The sequence below is a fragment of the Ammodytes marinus genome (assembly GCF_949987685.1).
Source record: "Ammodytes marinus genome assembly, chromosome: 21".
Taxonomy (NCBI): Eukaryota; Metazoa; Chordata; class Actinopteri; order Uranoscopiformes; family Ammodytidae; genus Ammodytes; species Ammodytes marinus.
The window spans coordinates 24,221,534-24,238,877 of record NC_137225.1 but is presented as its reverse complement, the minus strand read 5'-3'; the positions used below and the strand labels follow the sequence as shown (position 1 = coordinate 24,238,877).

At 37.1% G+C, this 17,344-nt stretch overlaps 1 protein-coding gene across 2 annotated transcripts in view; it reads left to right on the top strand.

The window, feature by feature from the left end:
• The first annotated feature begins 4,099 nt into the window (after positions 1-4,099).
• The window catches only part of rpl22l1 (ribosomal protein L22-like 1), a 79,281-nt gene continuing 66,036 nt past the window's right edge, over positions 4,100-17,344 (top strand). Inside the window, exons 1-4 of one of the 2 annotated variants that reach the window (XM_080050227.1) lie at positions 4,100-4,134; positions 5,831-5,944; positions 6,680-6,801; positions 8,305-8,467. In XM_080050227.1, coding sequence (XP_079906353.1) covers positions 4,126-4,134; positions 5,831-5,944; positions 6,680-6,801; positions 8,305-8,452 — 393 coding nt within the window. In that variant the 5' untranslated portion in view covers positions 4,100-4,125 and the 3' untranslated portion in view covers positions 8,453-8,467. Of the gene's footprint in view, positions 4,135-5,830; positions 5,945-6,679; positions 6,802-8,304; positions 8,507-17,344 lie in introns of those variants that run through there. The other variant, XM_080050226.1, reaches the window with a different exon arrangement.

Below are 17,344 nucleotides of genomic sequence, written 5' to 3'. Positions count from 1 at the left end.
ACAATGGTGGTCGTAAAGTGCTTAAAACTTCCAAAACAAAAAAATTTAAATACGCAAATATTTAGTTATTTTGCTGGTTTACCCACTCAACTGGGAGGTTTGTCCGATTGAAGTGTTGACAAACTGCAAACGATGTCTGGTTTTCTGTCTCTGAATTATATACCAGGAAATCCGAGTCGAAAGTGGAGATAAATATGGTGGTTTGGGGATTAAAAATGGTGGTCATAAAGTGCTTTAAAACCTCTAAGAAAAATATTTAGTTAATGTTGCTGGTTTACTCACTCAAAACTGGGAGGTGTATTCTATTGAATTCTTGATTAAAAACGCACAAGACAACTAGCACACTAACATGGCGTACTCTACTTGAAAGGTTTCTAATACATTGGTTGCGTTCCGAATCGCATACTTTCTACTATATAGTATGTAGAAAAAAGATTTAGTATGTCCCGATTCTTGTGCCCAGATTTAGGATGGTTAGAAGTACCCGGATGTCCTACTTCATGCGGCCAAGATTGTTGGTGTTAAACTGCATCCTATTTGGGCGATTCTGACCCACAATCCAGTGCGCACGTGAAGTGACGTCACATCGACGAAGCCTCCGTATGAAAACAAACAGGGATGCGACGGATATAAAAGCAAGAGGCAAGATCAAGGTGCAATGTTATGATGAAATAAGAGAGTAAAGTATGTCCCAATAGTATGCCTACTGCATCTTAACTAGATTATTTTTATCGTCGGAAGTAGTATGTAGAATAGAAAAAAGAAAGAGTATGCGATTCGGAACGCAACCTTAGTTTAACTAAAAGGTGTCATGAAGGTCACTTCAGTGCTGCCATATCTGTTTTCCTTAACTAGCTCACAAAATAATTCTGTCTGCCCCTTCAAAGTTTGTAAAGCACTTTTTGAAGACTTTTGAGACGGTTTTTGTGGGTTAAATTTATATTTGAATATTTGATTCCCTTAAAACACTTAACCGTAGAATAGGAAATGAACGTGAGGTAGCTAATGTTTCTGGTTGAAAATGGCATCTCAGGGGGCGCCCTTAGCTCAGTTGGTAGAGCGTCCCCCCCATGGGCCTCGGCCAGCAGCGGACCCGTTTTCGATTCCAGCCCGCGGTCGTTCTCTGCATGTCACTCCCCTCTCTGCCCCATTTCAACTCTCTCTACACTATCAATAAAGCATAAAAATGCCAAAAATAAATATCTTTATAAAAAAAATTTAAAAATATAACTGAAAATGGCATCTCATCTAAAATGTGAAATTCTCTGCAACACAAAATCAATCCTGACATTTCCCCTATGCACACACATGCATTTTTAATACGGCACCCTCCCTCACCAACATTTTGAAAACCCGTGAGGCAGGTTGAATTTAAAGGTGATTATGGAAGATATAGGAGTGGAAAAGTAATATCTGAAAATACTATATAAACCAAATTGTTAGCATAAAAAAAATTAACAAAAATTATTGGTCTAATGTTGGTCTAAATTTAAAACAATCTTCACACAATAGGAGTGAAATTGAGTGACTGAAAGCTAGATAGATGGAAGAAGCTAAGGGCAATAAATATGTGGTTGTAACGGACAATTCAAGTTGTGTGTATCTCTGTCAAGGCAGTAGAGAGATTGCACCATTGCAGCCACACCCTGCCTGTCTGTCTGTCTGCCTGTCTGTCTCCGCTCTGAACCACAATAGAAAGAAATATCCATGATTATTATTAGTCATTTCTGTCTATGTGACCCAGTCATGTTTCTCTGACTCATCGAGAGATTTTGTGTGTGTGTGTGTGTGTGTGTGTGCGCGCTTGTACAACTATTTTCGTGAGAAGAAATTTGAGTTTCAGGCCTTTTAAGAAGGAGGACATTTTGTCCGGTTCTCACTTTTTTGGGACAGGCCTTTTAAAGGGCTATTTGAGGGTTAACACTAGGTTTTAAGGTTCAGGTATGAATTAGGTATATGTTTGGGTCAGTGTAAGGGTTGGGGTTAGGCATTTAGTTTTGATGGTAAGGGGCTAGGGAATGCATTATGTCAATGAGTGTCCTCACAAGTATAGCCGTACAAACGTGTGTGTGAATGAAAATGCAGCAGAATGGACAGGGCTGGTTTGAGGCCCAGTGCAGAGCAGGGATTATGTGTGTGTGTGTGAGAGAGAGAGTAAGTGTGTGCCTGTATGTGAGTGAGAGAGAGACTGACAGAGTGTGTGTGAGAGAGAGAGACGGAAAGTGTGTTTGTGAGAGAGAAAGTGTGTGTGTGTGTGCGATTATGTGAGTGAGAGAGACAGACAGAGTGAGTGTGTGTGAGAGAGAGACAGAAAGTGTGCTTGTGAGAGAGTAAGAGTGCGTGTGTGTGTGTCTCTCTGCACGTTGCTGTGTGTGTGTACAGAGGTGGTGAATGATTGACCGGACTCAGCAGGTTTTATTATCAGGGTGTGTTCGGGCGGCCGTTGACCTTTCGACTTGATTCATCCGACAGAATAAACAGACACAACTTCACAGCTAATGTCACGTGTTTACAGACACAAATTGTTTATTTTAAGATAGTTTAGTCAATGATTTAACATGTTAAAATAGCCTAATATATACAAGGTAAAACGTAGAAGCATAAAAAAGACTAATAAATTGTGTTATTAGCAACATATAACCAACTAAAATAATATAATTCATGTTCTAAAGAAGTTGATAACTTTTTGGTCCTACCCACTTTTCTTTTACTCGAATAGAAAATAAAAGTTCAACCGCCATCAGTGTCCATGGTATTTCACTCTGTCTGCTTAAAGAAATTAACCCTTAAAATGTTTTAATTCTTTTATTTAAATGTTGTATTTTTATCCATGTTTTAAATCTGTTCCTTTTTTGTATTTGTATTCTTTATTTGATTTTAACCCTGTGAAGCACCTTGAGTGGCCCTGTGCCTGAAATGTGCTTTATAAATAAAATTGCCTTGCCTTGCCTTATGGACAAAAACCTCTACAAAAATAATACCAAAACCTTCAAATAGTGCACAGAAAAGATATAGCGAAACTAAAATCACTGCTCCAGCAAAATATAGCAAATTCTTTAAAGGGACACTGCGTAACATTTTAAGTAATTTATTAGCTAAAATCAATATCCTCATTCATAAATATGTCCTCATTGGTGTCAAATCACCTCTGCCAAAAATCTGAATTATCCTCCTGAGCAGTGAATTACAAATATTAATATTACATTTTGTACATTGAGCAGGCAGGTCTTATGGAGGAATCCATGTTGGTTGGAATGTCATCAGGTGCATTGTTTAGAATTTAGAATTGTTCTTGTCCTTGAAGGCCACTGTAGCTTCTGTTATTATTCTAAAGGGTTGGGGTTACCCAGGGAGCGTTGCATTCCAGAACTTTCTAGATGATGTCATATTACACACTGCACCTTTTAAAATCAAAGTCAAATTTATTTCTATAGCACATTTAAAAACAGCATCGGTTGACCAAAGTGCTGCACAAGATACAATACAAAACATCATATAAGATAGGCCTACATGAGGAAAAGAAAGGGAGTGTCAAAGTCTCTACTTGTGTTAAAAGGCCAATGCAACAAAAGTGATTGTTAAGCAACGTTTTAAACTGGTCAACTTCACAGGGATCCAGGTTCCATTCACTTATTTTAAGACTAAGCGCATCAAATAGGCTAAGTATCGTATAAACATTTTAAAGTGGTTTCCAATGGCAACAGTCTCAACACTGATATTTTAATAGCGCTATTTTCCTGATTGCTTTGTGAGAGAGAGAGAGAGAAAGAGTGTGTGTGTGTGTGGGTGAGAGAGAGAGAAAGAATGTGTGTGTGGGTGAGAGAGAGAGACAGAATGTGTGTTTGTGAGAGAGAGAGTGTGTGTGTGTGTGTGTGTGTGTGTGTGTGTGTGTGTGTGTGTGTGTGTGTGTGACTGTGTGCGCGTGTGCGTGTGCGTGTGTGTGTGGTCAATTGAGACACAGCTTTTAGGCTATTACGTGTGGAAATGTTTTATCTCTGCTCTGAAACTGAACTGACCATATTTGGTAAGGGCGTTCCCGTGTTCACGCTGCACGTAACGTCACTTTGCGTCTTACGTCACTGTTGCGTCGTATCCGGTCCTTCCTTTCCTGTCCGATCTCTTAACATGGCGCCGGTAAGTAATGACAGCTCCTCCTAAATTCTCCCAATTTACTGTTAATTTCGCTGCTTTTTCACAAATTCTGTTGGTTTTCCATGTACATAAAGTTACGTCTTACTAGCACAGTTTCGTAGTTAAAATCTGGGGTCTATTTTGTAGCGAAAGAACACGAAAGTTAGCATAGTTAGCATTAGCTCACACGTGTCCCATTCATACATCCAATGAAGAAAACAGTTTTTCATCTTAAAACTGTTTTTCTTCGCACTTGAATGGTACATTTGAATTGTGCCGTCTGTCTACACGTAGTCCAATTCCCAGTAGTCAATTCGGCATTACTTTTAAGCAGTAGTTATCCCTCTAAAAGTTCACTATAAAGTAGAAATAGTGTCTCTAGTTTTCTTTGGCGCCACCTGGTGTCGGCACCCAGAGTCAGTCAAAATCACCCATTAAATTATATTATGTCTTGTTGATAAAAAAAACAAAGAAATGTACAAGTGAAACATGTCTAGGCTTTATAAAATGTATTCACTTGGTAAGTAAGTAAATAAAATGTATTTATAAAAGCACATTTATAACAATTCACACTGACCAAAGTGCTGAACATAGTGCATTCAGTAGGAAAACAATGAAGGTAATATAACAATAACCAAAATAAAAGACATGAAACCCAGACATCCACATATAAACAAAGATAGTAGTGCAGAGGTGAGATAGTTAATGGGGAGGAAAAACCAGGGTGTACACATGGGTTTTGAGCCTTGATTTTAAAGGCAGAAATGGAGGGGTGGCACCATCCTTTTTTTATTTATTTTTTCCTATTCATTAAAAATGACAACTATTTTTTTTTTTAAATATTTTGGTTTATTTTTACCCCCTTTTTTATTTGTATTTATTATCTCAAGTCACTATTATTATTATTATTATTATTATTATTATTATTAGTAGTAGTAGTTTTGTGTATCCAAATTGGGCTGTGATGATTCTCAACATGCCATCTGTATTCCATGATGACATAGAGGCTGTTTCTGAGCTCATATCGGACAATGTTAGTCGGCTAATACATTTTGGATGCGTTCATGTCTGTCATTTTTTCTACATCTTATTTTAAAGTAGAAATTCTAATGTATTTACTGCCTGTATCGCTCTGAAATAGGTCTTCAATTTGATTCGCTAAAAGTTATGTTTGTCCCTCCATTAAGTGATAAAAGAGTAAAATCCAGACTGGTCTCTTCATTTTTTTTCAGAGCTCTATAAACACGTATCTATTAGAACTTAAACAGCACGACTGAATATGTTCAGGCAGTAATAGTGGGTAGGGAGTCTGCCTCTGGAGTGCAGGGTCGGAGGTTCGATTCCCCGCCTACCCACATGTCGAAGTGTCCCTGGGCAAGACACTGAACCCCAAATTGCTCCCGATGGTTCAGACAGCGCCTTGCTTGGCAGCTACTGCCATCGGTGTTTGAGTGTATGTATAAAAAATGTGTATTGTGAAGCGCCTTGTGACCCTGGTCTGTGAAGGGCGCTATATAAATAAAGCTTACTTACTTACTTACTTACTTACTTACTTACTTACTTACTTACTTACTTACTTACTTACTTACTTACTTAATAGAGAGACTGGAATAGCAATTTGTGTAATTTTTTATTGTGATTTTTATTTTTATTTTTTCTTGAATTGGATCCACTAAAAGCTATGTTTTACCCCCCTTAGCTGAAACACAAGAGACCGACGGTCGGTAAGAAGTCGAAGAAAGGAGCGTCATGGAAGTTCACTCTGGACCTGACGCATCCAGTGGAGGACGGCATCCTGGACTCGGCCAACTTTGTAAGTCTGGACTCGAGACAAATATTTTTTAAATTTAAATTTTTCCAAATTAAGTTTTATTCCCTTTTTTATTTTTATTTTTTTCTGTTTATAAAAACAGTACAGCAATTTTTTTTATTATTATTATTTTATTTATTTAATTTTTTCCTCAAATTTTTATTATTATTATTAAAAACAGTACATCCAAAATGGGCTGTGATGATTCTCAACATGCCATCTGTATTCCATGATGATAAAGAGGCTGTTTCTGAGCTCATATCGGACAATGTTAGTTATTTAATTCATTTTGGATGTGTTTATATCTGTCACTTTCTACATCTTATTTTTTTAAAGTAAAATTTTAAGTGTTTTACTGCCTGTATGGCTGTGAAATAGGTAATACATTGTATTCATTATTGTCTTAAATAAAATTGTATTCTCGAAAAAATTAGACTTTCAGAAATATTGAAAAGTTCCTTGTTGCACTTTTTAATTAAATCATATTAATAGTTATTAATAAGTTATTATTAGTTACACAGTGCGACTTTAAATCAATCATAAGTGGTTATTTCAAAACATTTTCTAACAGTGTGTGGACTTGGGTTTCCTTTCCTAGCCTGATTAAATCATATATACTGTTGTTTCAATGTTTTTTTTGCAATCGGCTAACGGTGCGTGTGGACTAGGGCTCCCTTCCCTAGCTCCTAACCTCCTAGGGCTCTCTTCCCTAGTGTGTCACTGTGTTCTGTTTCCTAGGAAACGTTCCTCAAAGAAAGAATCAAGGTGAACGGGAAGACCGGTAACCTCGGCAACACCGTGCAGGTCGGACGCATGAAGAACAAGATTAACGTTCTGTCGGACAAGCAGTTCTCCAAAAGGTGAGGGGAAATGTGGAGGGTTTTATTTTTATTATTATTATTTGACAGGTTAAATTAAGATCAGATTTTTATTTATTTATTTTATTTTATTTATTTTTTCAAGCTTTATTTGACAAAGTTAAATTATCAGAAGATCAGAATACTTGTTTTTATTTTTTTCTATTTTTTTCTTATTTTTCGAGCTTTATTTGTCAGAGTAGAGAGACAGAAATAAATTTGCAGAAAGAGGTGGATAGATAATATTATTTAGCAGCTCTTGAGATTACAGTGAAACCTCTGAAAGCAATATAGAGGAGGTGTTTTTAGATTAGACAAGCAGTTCTCCAAAAGGTACGAGATGTGTAGGTTTTTTATTTATTTTTTATTTATTTATTTAGCTTTATTTGACAAAGTTGAGGGACAGAGATGAAATGGGGTAGAGAGGTGGATAGATGCTAGAATTTCGATTAGCATGTGTGTGTGTGTGTGTGTGTGTGCGCCTTACCTTACCTTGCTTGTGTGTGTGTTAATTGACTAAATAAAGACTTAACTTAAGCAAAGTAGAATCAACGTTATTAGAAACAGAAAAGCAAGACGTCCAAACATCCCGGGTTGCTTGTGCTGGTGATGCATCTTCAGTCTTGCTAGAGTAACGATGGACCTAGTGCTGGGTTTTGATATTAAACAGAGACTTCAGTTCCACCGGTCCCCTAACAAAAACTTCACTATACTCTGCTACACATTTCGATTTATTTACTCATCATATTTTAATCTTATATCGTTTTGTTTAGCCTTCTACGTTTTTTAACTATTTAAAGGGACACTGTGTAACATTTTAAGTAAGTTATTAGCTAGAATCAATATCCTCATTCATAAATATGTCCTCATTGGTGTAAAATCACCTCTGCCAATAATCTGAATTATCTTCCTGAGCGGAGAATTCCAAATATTAATATTACATTTTGTACATTGAGCAGGCAAGTGTTATGGAGGAATCCATGTTTCTGGAATGTCATCAGGTGCATTGTTTAGAATGTAGAATTATTCTTGTCCTTGAAGGCCACTGCAGCTTCTGTTATTATTCAAAAGGGGTGGGGTTACCCAGGGAGCGTTGCATTCTAGAACTTTCTTGATGATGTCATATTACACAGTGTCCCTTTTTAAGAATGTATTTATTGTGAACGTTACTCATCTTATTTGACCTAATTTGACACTCGGAATAAATATATATTTCGTGTATCTTTTATGTTGTTTTGTATTGCATCTTGTACAGCTGATGTTGTTTTTTTAATGTGCTGTAGAAATACATTTGACTTAAACCAGCTCCCTACCTCTCTCTCCCCACTACTAGGTATCTATAGTACTTGTATTATAAACCCATTTAATTGTTTTTTTCAGCTAATTTAACCAAAGCCATTCCTCTATCCCCCCCACTACTAAGTATCTAAAGTACTTGTATTATAAACCCATTTAATTGTTTTTTCTGCTAATTTAACCAACGCCATTCCTCTATCCCACTACTAGGTATCTGAAGTACTTGACCAAGAAATATCTGAAGAAGAACAACCTGCGTGATTGGCTGAGAGTCGTGGCGTCGGACAAAGAGACGTACGAGCTGAGATACTTCCAGATCAGCCAGGACGACGAAGAAGAGTCAGAGGCAGACGAGTAAAATGGCCGCCACTGAGACAGGGACAAGACAGGAGAATAAACGAAAAAAAAATAACTTGAATGTCTAGTGTGTTTTTATGTTTTATCACATACTTGTTATTGGGTTTTCTTTAGTCTTGCTTACCGGATATCAACAACTAGTGTAGCGAAAGTGTGTGTTTTTGTTTTTTGGGGCATTTTTATGCTTTACTGACTAAGAGATCGGCTTTATGAAACACACACATTATGTAAGTGATCACTGTATGAATAAAGAGCGATTTTACACTTATATTAACATAAATAAACCGCTTACTTCACCTTTAATCTCTTATCATAAAGCTTTGTGTGCAGTGCACGCTGTAAATATACACTATATTCTATCTATCTTTTTTTTTTTGCATTCTTATGCTTCATTGATAGTGTAGAGACAGAGTTGAAATGGGGCAGAGAGGGGAGTGACATGCAGAGAACGACCGTGGGCTGGAATCGAACCCATGTCGGCTGCTGGCTGAGGCCCATGGAGGGGGGGGGACGCCCTACCAACTGAGCTAAGGGCGCATCCCTGTGTGTGTGTTTGATAAGGTTTGATAGTATCCAGCTCATAATGTTGCTGCACACACACGGCACGCGTCATTAATGGGGCGAGTCGGCATCTTTTAAAATAGGTCCATGGTTGGCATCAAATTGCACCAGTTTGAAAGAACACATTGTGGCCTTGTTGCCCAGTTTTCTCCCTCATACTCAAAACGATATAGCTTGATTCCAGACCATACTAGCTGGAAAAATAACTGTCTTTTGTGTGTTTTTTTAATATTTCTTTGTAATGTACTGTTTCGCTGCATTCCAAATCACATACTCTTTCTTTTCTTCACACTACATCTGACCATGCAAATAGTCTAGTTAGGATGCAGTATGCTACACTTGGGACATACTTTTAATTTACTTTTTATTGGGTTTTTTCTTATACGGAACATAAACAATGGTTGCGTTCCGAATCGCATACTCTTTCTTTTTTCTATTCTAAATACTACATCCGACGATAAAAATAATCTAGTTAGGATGCAGTAGGCATACTATTGGGACATACTTTTCTCTCTTATTTCATCATAACATTGCGCCTTGATCTTGCCTCTTGCTTTTATATCCGTCGCATCCCCGTTTGTTTTTTTTTTTTTTTTTTTTTTTTTTTTTTTTTTTAATAGATCTTTATTGAATCTTTATGATACAATACAATACAACACACAACAAAAACAAGTCATTAATACATATTAAACATCTCAGTAAAAAAATATATAGCCAGGGAGCGTTTCAAACGAATAAATTAAATATAGAGCATAATTGCACAGTTTTAGCAGCTTTCTTGTTTTTAGAGTCAAAAATGGACTTGATGTACTGCTTGGTTTCCTTGCCAAAAGCTACGAATGAAGGTTTTGAGTTACTAAATTTGGATTTATGAATATGGAATTTTCCTAAAATTATCAACAAATTAATTAAGTATAATTCTTTCTGTTTTTTACTTTTTTTGTCATGGAAACCAAACAATACATCCCTCCAAAATAAAGAAAAATCAGAGTCAATTTTATCAATGATATAACGGGATAGATCTTTCCAAAAAGTGGTAGTGAAGGGACAATGCCAGAACAGGTGCACCATTGTTTCGGGACATGTTCCACACAAAGAACAGTTAACACATATGTCAAGCTTAAACCTAAGCAGATAATGCTTTGCAGGATAATACCTATGTATGATTTTGAAGGAGACTTCTCTTACTTTATTCGTAAGGAGGTATTTGTATGGAAGGTTCCAGATGCTTCCCCAATCTAGGTTGTCAACAAAATTAGACCAATATGGAACAACATTAGGGGTACTGGTGACATCTTTCTGGAATAAAGAGCGAATGTTACGATTATTATTCCTCATTTTGGTAGCGAAGCATACATTACCAGCTGAGGTTAATTTAGGGTCCAATGATGGTAAGCAGTCTGGTTTTCCAGTTCCTTTTAAGAGAGTTAGAATACCAGATGGGATGGCATCCATAACAATTGCAAACTCTTTTGGGGTGATTGGAATGCCAAAAGCGTGAAGGAATTCTGAATAATTCAGTAATGTTCCATAATCATTTAATAATTGGGACACTAAAATGATGTTATTATTGAACCAGGTTTCGTAAAATAAAGATTTATTTTTGTACGTAATAAGCCGATTATTCCAGATGAAGCACCTATGTGGGGAGAAATTATGTTTGTAAATTAACGACCATGCTAAGAGCATTTGTTTGTGGAATTTAGATAACATTAAAGGAATTTTTTCTATTTTATAGTCACACAGAAGTAAATATTCTAGACCTCCAACCTCAGAGAAAATATAATTAGGTATAAAATTCCATATAGATGTGGGATTTTTTAGAAAATGTTTTGTCCAATTTATTTTAAAGGTATTATTCAGAGTTGTAAAATCAAGAAAGTTCAGACCACCACGATCATAGGTGTTCATAATAACAGATTTTTTTACATAATGCGTCTTATTTTTCCAAATAAAGTTGAAAAGTAATTTATCAATGGAATTACAGAGCTTTTTGTTGACAAACAAGGGAATAGCTGCGTATGTAAGACGGGATAAACCTTCTGCCTTCGTCAACAATACTCGTCCTTTTAAGGATAAATCTCTCTGTAGCCATTGATTAAGTTTTTTTTTTGTCTTTTCACTAATCAAATTAAAGTTTACAGAACACCTTTCCTCCTCATTTTTCATTACAGTAATCCCTAGATAAGTAATCTTATCTTTGACTGGTATGTTACAGACCTGGGAAGTGTCACTTTCTTTAAGGGAAAAAAGTTCACATTTCTTCAGATTTAAGCAGAGTCCAGAAGCTGCGGAAAATAATTCAATTGTTTTGATAGCAATTGGCACTTGGCTGGCATTTTTTAAAAATAATGTAGTATCGTCTGCTAGTTGGGTGAGAATAATTTCTCTTTCTGCAATTGAAATTCCTTTTAAGGCACTAATTTTAATATGGGTGGAGAGAAGCTGTGTACATAGAATGAATAGGTAGGGAGAGGCAGGGCAGCCTTGCCGGATACCCCGTTGGAGCTCAAATCTCGGCGATGTCCCATTCTTTAATCTAATAGAGCTATTGCCTTTGGAATACATTGTTCTTACAGCCTTACAAAAAAAATCACCAAATCCAAATTTCTCAATAGTTTGAAAAATGAAGTTATGTTCTACTGTGTCAAAGGCTTTATAGAAGTCCAAGAAAAAGATAAAACTATCATCAGGACATAAAAATGAATAATCAATTAAATCTAAGACAAGCCGAATATTGTTTGAAATATGTCTTTTTCTCATGAATCCTGATTGGACTTCATCAATAATAGGGTCTAAAACATTTTTTAGTCGTTTTGCAATAATTGAGGCAAAAATTTTGTAGTCAGTGTTTAGTAATGAAATAGGTCGCCAATTATCAATAAACAGTGGATCCTTTTTGGGTTTGGGGATTAACGTAATTAAGCCTTGGGTTAGTGAAGGAGGTAGATAGCCCTTTTCAACACTTTCTAATATTACTTCAAGAAGAAAGGGAGCTAACTCTTGTGTAAAAGCCTGATAAAACTCTGCGGAGAGGCCATCAACTCCAGGAGATTTGTTAGTTTTACCATGTTCAATTGCAAATGTGATTTCCAGCAAGGTTATAGGATCATCGCAGAATTCTCTATCATCTTGAGAGATTGGTGTGACGTTAAGAGGGTTCAAGAATGTAGTGGCTGATTGAAGACAGTATTTCGATTTATATAAATTCCTATAGAAGTTCGAACAGAAATCAGCTATGATTTTCGGATTATCAGTTACAGTGTCATTAATATTAAGCTGTTGGATTAAATTGAGTTTCCCATGATATCTTTCTAAACCGAAAAAATAGGCAGAATTCTGTTCCCCTTCTTCAATCCACCTTTTCCTTGACCTTATAAAGGCACCTTTTGCTTTGTTTGAGTAAATCTCATTAAGTTTAAGTTGTTCCGAAATTAAAATGAGTCTTTCCTCTTCTGATATATCTGCAGGGTTCTTCTGATACAAAGAAATTATTTTAGAGACCACACTTTCTTCCTCCAATTTACGATTTTTGGTTAAAGTACTGCCATAAGACCTCAAATATTGGCCAGTTTTAAATTTGAGAAGTTCCCAATTGCTATCAAAAGCATCCTCGGACTTTGCTTTGTTCCAAAATTCCAAAATTATTTTTTTTATGTCTGATTTTACCACCTCGTGTTGTAAAAGCGAAGTGTTTAGTTTCCAGTAAGTATTTCTACATTTTGTAGAGGGGGCAGAGTGCAAGGGGATAAGGATGGAGACTGCATTATGATCTGTTAAGGGGGTTGTAATGATATTAACTGCTATTTTATCAATGTTCAAATGATCAGAAACTAACCAATAGTCCAAACGTGATCGTCTGGTGGCACTTGTATTACTCCAAGTAAAAGCATTTATGTTAGGATTATTAAACCTCCAAACATCAATTAAATTAAATTTTTGCATAAAAAGTTTTAAGTTTTCATTTACTGCAGTGGAATCACGTGGAGGCCAACAGTCATTGTTATGATCTAAGATCATGTTGAAATCTCCCCCTATTACTATACCTGAATTTGGAAAGTTATTAAGAGTATTTTGTATATGCTTTTCTAAAGTTTCGAGTACTATGTCATTCTCATGTTTAGAGTTATAGCCATATATGTTTATAATTATCAAAGTAAACTTTTCAATGGTTAACACTTGAAAAATGAAATGACCTGATGTATCACTGACGGATAATAGAATAGACCCTGGAAAATTATATTTTAGAGTAGCAACACCAGCAGAATGTTCAGATCCATGAGCCTGCCAGAGATCATTACCCCACTGGGACCTCCATAATTTACCATCATCTGGAACTGAGTGTGACTCTTGAATGAAACAGAAATCAGATTTGTGCTGCTTGGCAAACAAAAATAACGCTTTGCGCTTAACAATATTTCTTAACCCCCTGGCATTGAGAGTAACAATAGATAAAGACGTATTAACAACAACAAATAGAACAGTGTAAGAAGTAAGGTTTGGATGAAGCTAGACTTTAACCTTACTGTAAGGAGCTGCACATTTTTTAACTTCAAAATAAAGTGCATAATGAAACCTAGTAAAACAATAAAACTATAGAGGTACCTAGGTTCTCAGTTGACAGAACAACATATACCAGTCATTAGCTATTAATAAACACAGAATACAAGCCTCTAGAGTTGCAAAAAACTTTACCGGATTAAATATGTTGCCCTGTAAACATATTCAGCTGCGTGTCATTAATGCCATACGAAATAAAGCGCTTTTCAGAACAGATAGAGAATTATAAACACAGTGAATGAGAAGCCCTTTGGTTATCATAGCTCAACTCGGCTTAAGGCACATATGACAAGTGTGACGTTTACCAATTTCAGGTAGCTGGAAAAAGTTCAGTTCCGTTGGCAAAGGCTCGACCTCCGACGAAGTAAGCAGCTTTCCCTTGTTCACGCGCTTTAGCCACCAGTGGCCACAGCTGCATCCTTCTCTCTCTGACGGCTGGGGACAGGTCCTCGGCAAAACGTAGCTTGTTGTTTTGAAGGAAGGTGGACTTCTTCGCTGCTTTCCAAACAGCGTCGCGGTAGATACGGGCACCAAACTGCAGAATTATCCCTCGGGGCTTGGTGGCATCTTTCTTTGGTTGGCCGAGACGATGCACTGAGTCAATAACATCTGGGAGTTTGGCTTTGTACTCCGGCAGGATGGACTGACAGATCTGTATCACCTCTTTGCGGACGTTCTGGTCCTTGTTTTCAGCCAAACCGTAGAGTCGCAGGTTCCAACGTCGCGAATAGTTTTCCAGCTCAGTTATGCGTTGTTCCAGTAGGCTCGCCTTTTTCTCCACCACGTTAACTCGATCATCAACGTGTGACACTTTACCTTTCACTTCACGGATCTCAGCGCAGGCAAAGTCAACCGTCTTCTTTAGCCCCTCAATCTTCAATGTATTGTTAGAAATCATTCTCTCCACATTCTTTTCCAGAGAGTCGATTCTTGTGTTGAAGATGATTGAAATTTTCTCCACAATATCACTGTCACTGTCCCGGTCCAAGCAGCGCTGCGACTTCATTTTCTTCGGTGCAGGTGGTTTGGAAGGAGTTGTGGAAGGAGTTATAGGAAGAGGGGGGAAATCTGGGTCCATGAGGGAGATCACAGGTGCATGATCCATGCAGTAGTCGTGAAGGTTGTGCACAAGCGGATTCTCTGTCGGAACTTGCATGCTGCCGTATTTGTGGTAAGCTAGCTAGAGAAGTTATTAGCCGAAGTTTTTCCCCCCCACGTGTAACGTTAAGAGGCGAGAACTCTGCACGATAGGAGCAAAATAATAGGTTGACACGAAGTACTCAACTTTGCCTTAAGATGCCTCCAACAATAAACTTTAAATAACTAGGTTTCACTAAAGTGAAAGTCTGAATGTGAGCAGCTCCGAATTGTACGTGCACTCACTCCGCCATCTTGCGCGGAGCATCCCCGTTTGTTTTCATATGGAGGCTTCGTCGATGTTACGTCACTTCACGTGCGCACCGGATTGTGGGTCAGAATCGCCCAAATAGGATGCAGTTTTCAACACTAACAGGCCGTGTCTGAACTGCCATACTAACGTCCTACTCATACTCATTTTGACTTCAATTTGAGTATGTGACGGTTGGGTATGCGAGTTTGGGTATGTGAGAAATTCCCGGATGAGTACTAACTTCCGGGAAGATTTTGGGTATGAATCGATCGTATACTTTTCCTACTCAACCGCCCCACAATGCACTGGGTCAATTCTACCCGCCCAGGAAAATGAAATATTTTCGAGCAAGTTGCTAGGCAACAACATTGTTTGGGGTTCCGCGATCTGACAACTGTACGTGCAGTCATTCATACACTCTTACAATAGATAAGAGATGAAGATAAATACCTAACAACATTAGAGTCACTAAGTGAAATGAGTGTTGTGAGTCTCATAGTGGAGAGAGATCAAAACAGATCGCTGTTCCACACACCGCGGCTCGTCCAGCTCAACTCACAGACAGCTGAGTGCTGATGAGCCGGACAGAGAGCGTCGGAGGGATCCTCCGCCTCAAAACATCATTATTATAAAACAAGAGGTCTAAAACACAGATGATGAACACAGGACTGTAAAAATCTAGTTCAATATCTAACCTGTAGAGGGCGGTTATAAGCTTAACAGTGTCTAAACTGCCTGAATCTTATAAGAAGAAGAAGAAATTCTTCATCGCTTGAGTATACTTCAACTGAGAACGTTTTAGACGCAGCTCGCATACACAATCGATCTTTGAGTAGAGAGTATGCAGTATATAGATGGTGAGTATGTAGGATGTAGGACGCTAGTATGGCAGTTCAGACACGGCCACAATCTTGGCCGCATGAAGTAGGACATCCGGGTACTTCTAACCATCCTAAATCTGGCCATAAGAATCGGGACATCCTAAATCTTTTTTCTACATACTATATAGTAGAAAGTATGCGATTTGGAACGCAACCAAAGTGTGCGTGGTACATACACTCATGAACAAACTCTAAAGACCGGGGGGAAATTGCAAAGTATTATTTCACGATGCAACTGACGGACGGGTAAAAATGGCCCCCACCGATACAGAGCAGGACAGGAGAATAACTGTGGAAAATAACTCAATGTATTGAGTGTTTTATTGTGGTGTGTAGGTCCATGAATATTGTTTACAAAATGGTGACGTTATGCGCATCCATACAGGGTTCCCATTGTCATGATATTAATGTAAAATGTGAGTGGTAACCCTGTTTTAAGTGGTGGTATAAAGCTATTTCATTAATATATAATATAAGGACTATATGAACTTATTCTCGTCCATATGTGGCTGATAACAGGACAACAATTTGTGTCACAAGCTCTTTCAGCTCTGAGGACATTAGTTGTGCAACGGCGCGTCAATGGAACCAGGAAGAGCAAATTGATTGTTATTGTGTCAGCAGTGTGTGCTGCGTTAAGCTAAATAAACACTAGGTGGTGCTACAGATACTTTTATCAATTCATCATTCAAATATACAGTAGAAATATGCCAACTGAAACCTTCAACTGAAACCTGCAGTGTAGCATTTTGGGTTTTATTACCTAGCAGATTTTGTAGAAAATAATTATAATACCCATAAGTACGTTTAATTTGGTGCATAATAGCTGATTTTTTTTTTATTATTATTATTTTCCTTAGAAAGGGTCTCATTTATGTCCTATGTCATATTTATTTAATAAATATTTTTATTTTTTTACTATGGAAAAGGGGTAGGATTAAATAAGTGTATACTTCTTCCTGCTCCTTTTCAGGCATATCTCAGAAATACAGATAATTTGTTTTCTTTTCTCTTTTTTTTGTGAAAACATAATTTTTGTTTATTGTATTTCCATGCTTTTCATTTTGTTTTGTATGTTTGATATGTCTGAAATAAATTGAATCAAATCAAATCATATTTCTCCATACTTTGGACCAAGGCCTTGTCACCGCCATTTTGGAAGTGTCATAGTTGGAATGTCATCAGGTGCATTGTTTAAAATTTAGAATTGTTCTTGTCCTTGAAGGCCACTGTAGCTTCTGTTATTATTCAAAAGGGGTGGAGTTACCCAGGGAGCGTTGCATTCTAGAACTTTCTTGATGATGTCATATTACACACTGCACCTTTTAAGAATTTAGTTGTATTCAATAATATTCCCAATAAGTAATTTGTATCTAATGAAAAATTAATTCATACATGAAAAAAAGAAGAAATTTATCATACATTTTTATTATGTTATTGGAAAGTATTCAAAGTATTAGCCATGATGTGTATATCCGATGCCTCGTGGAGACTCGCCCTG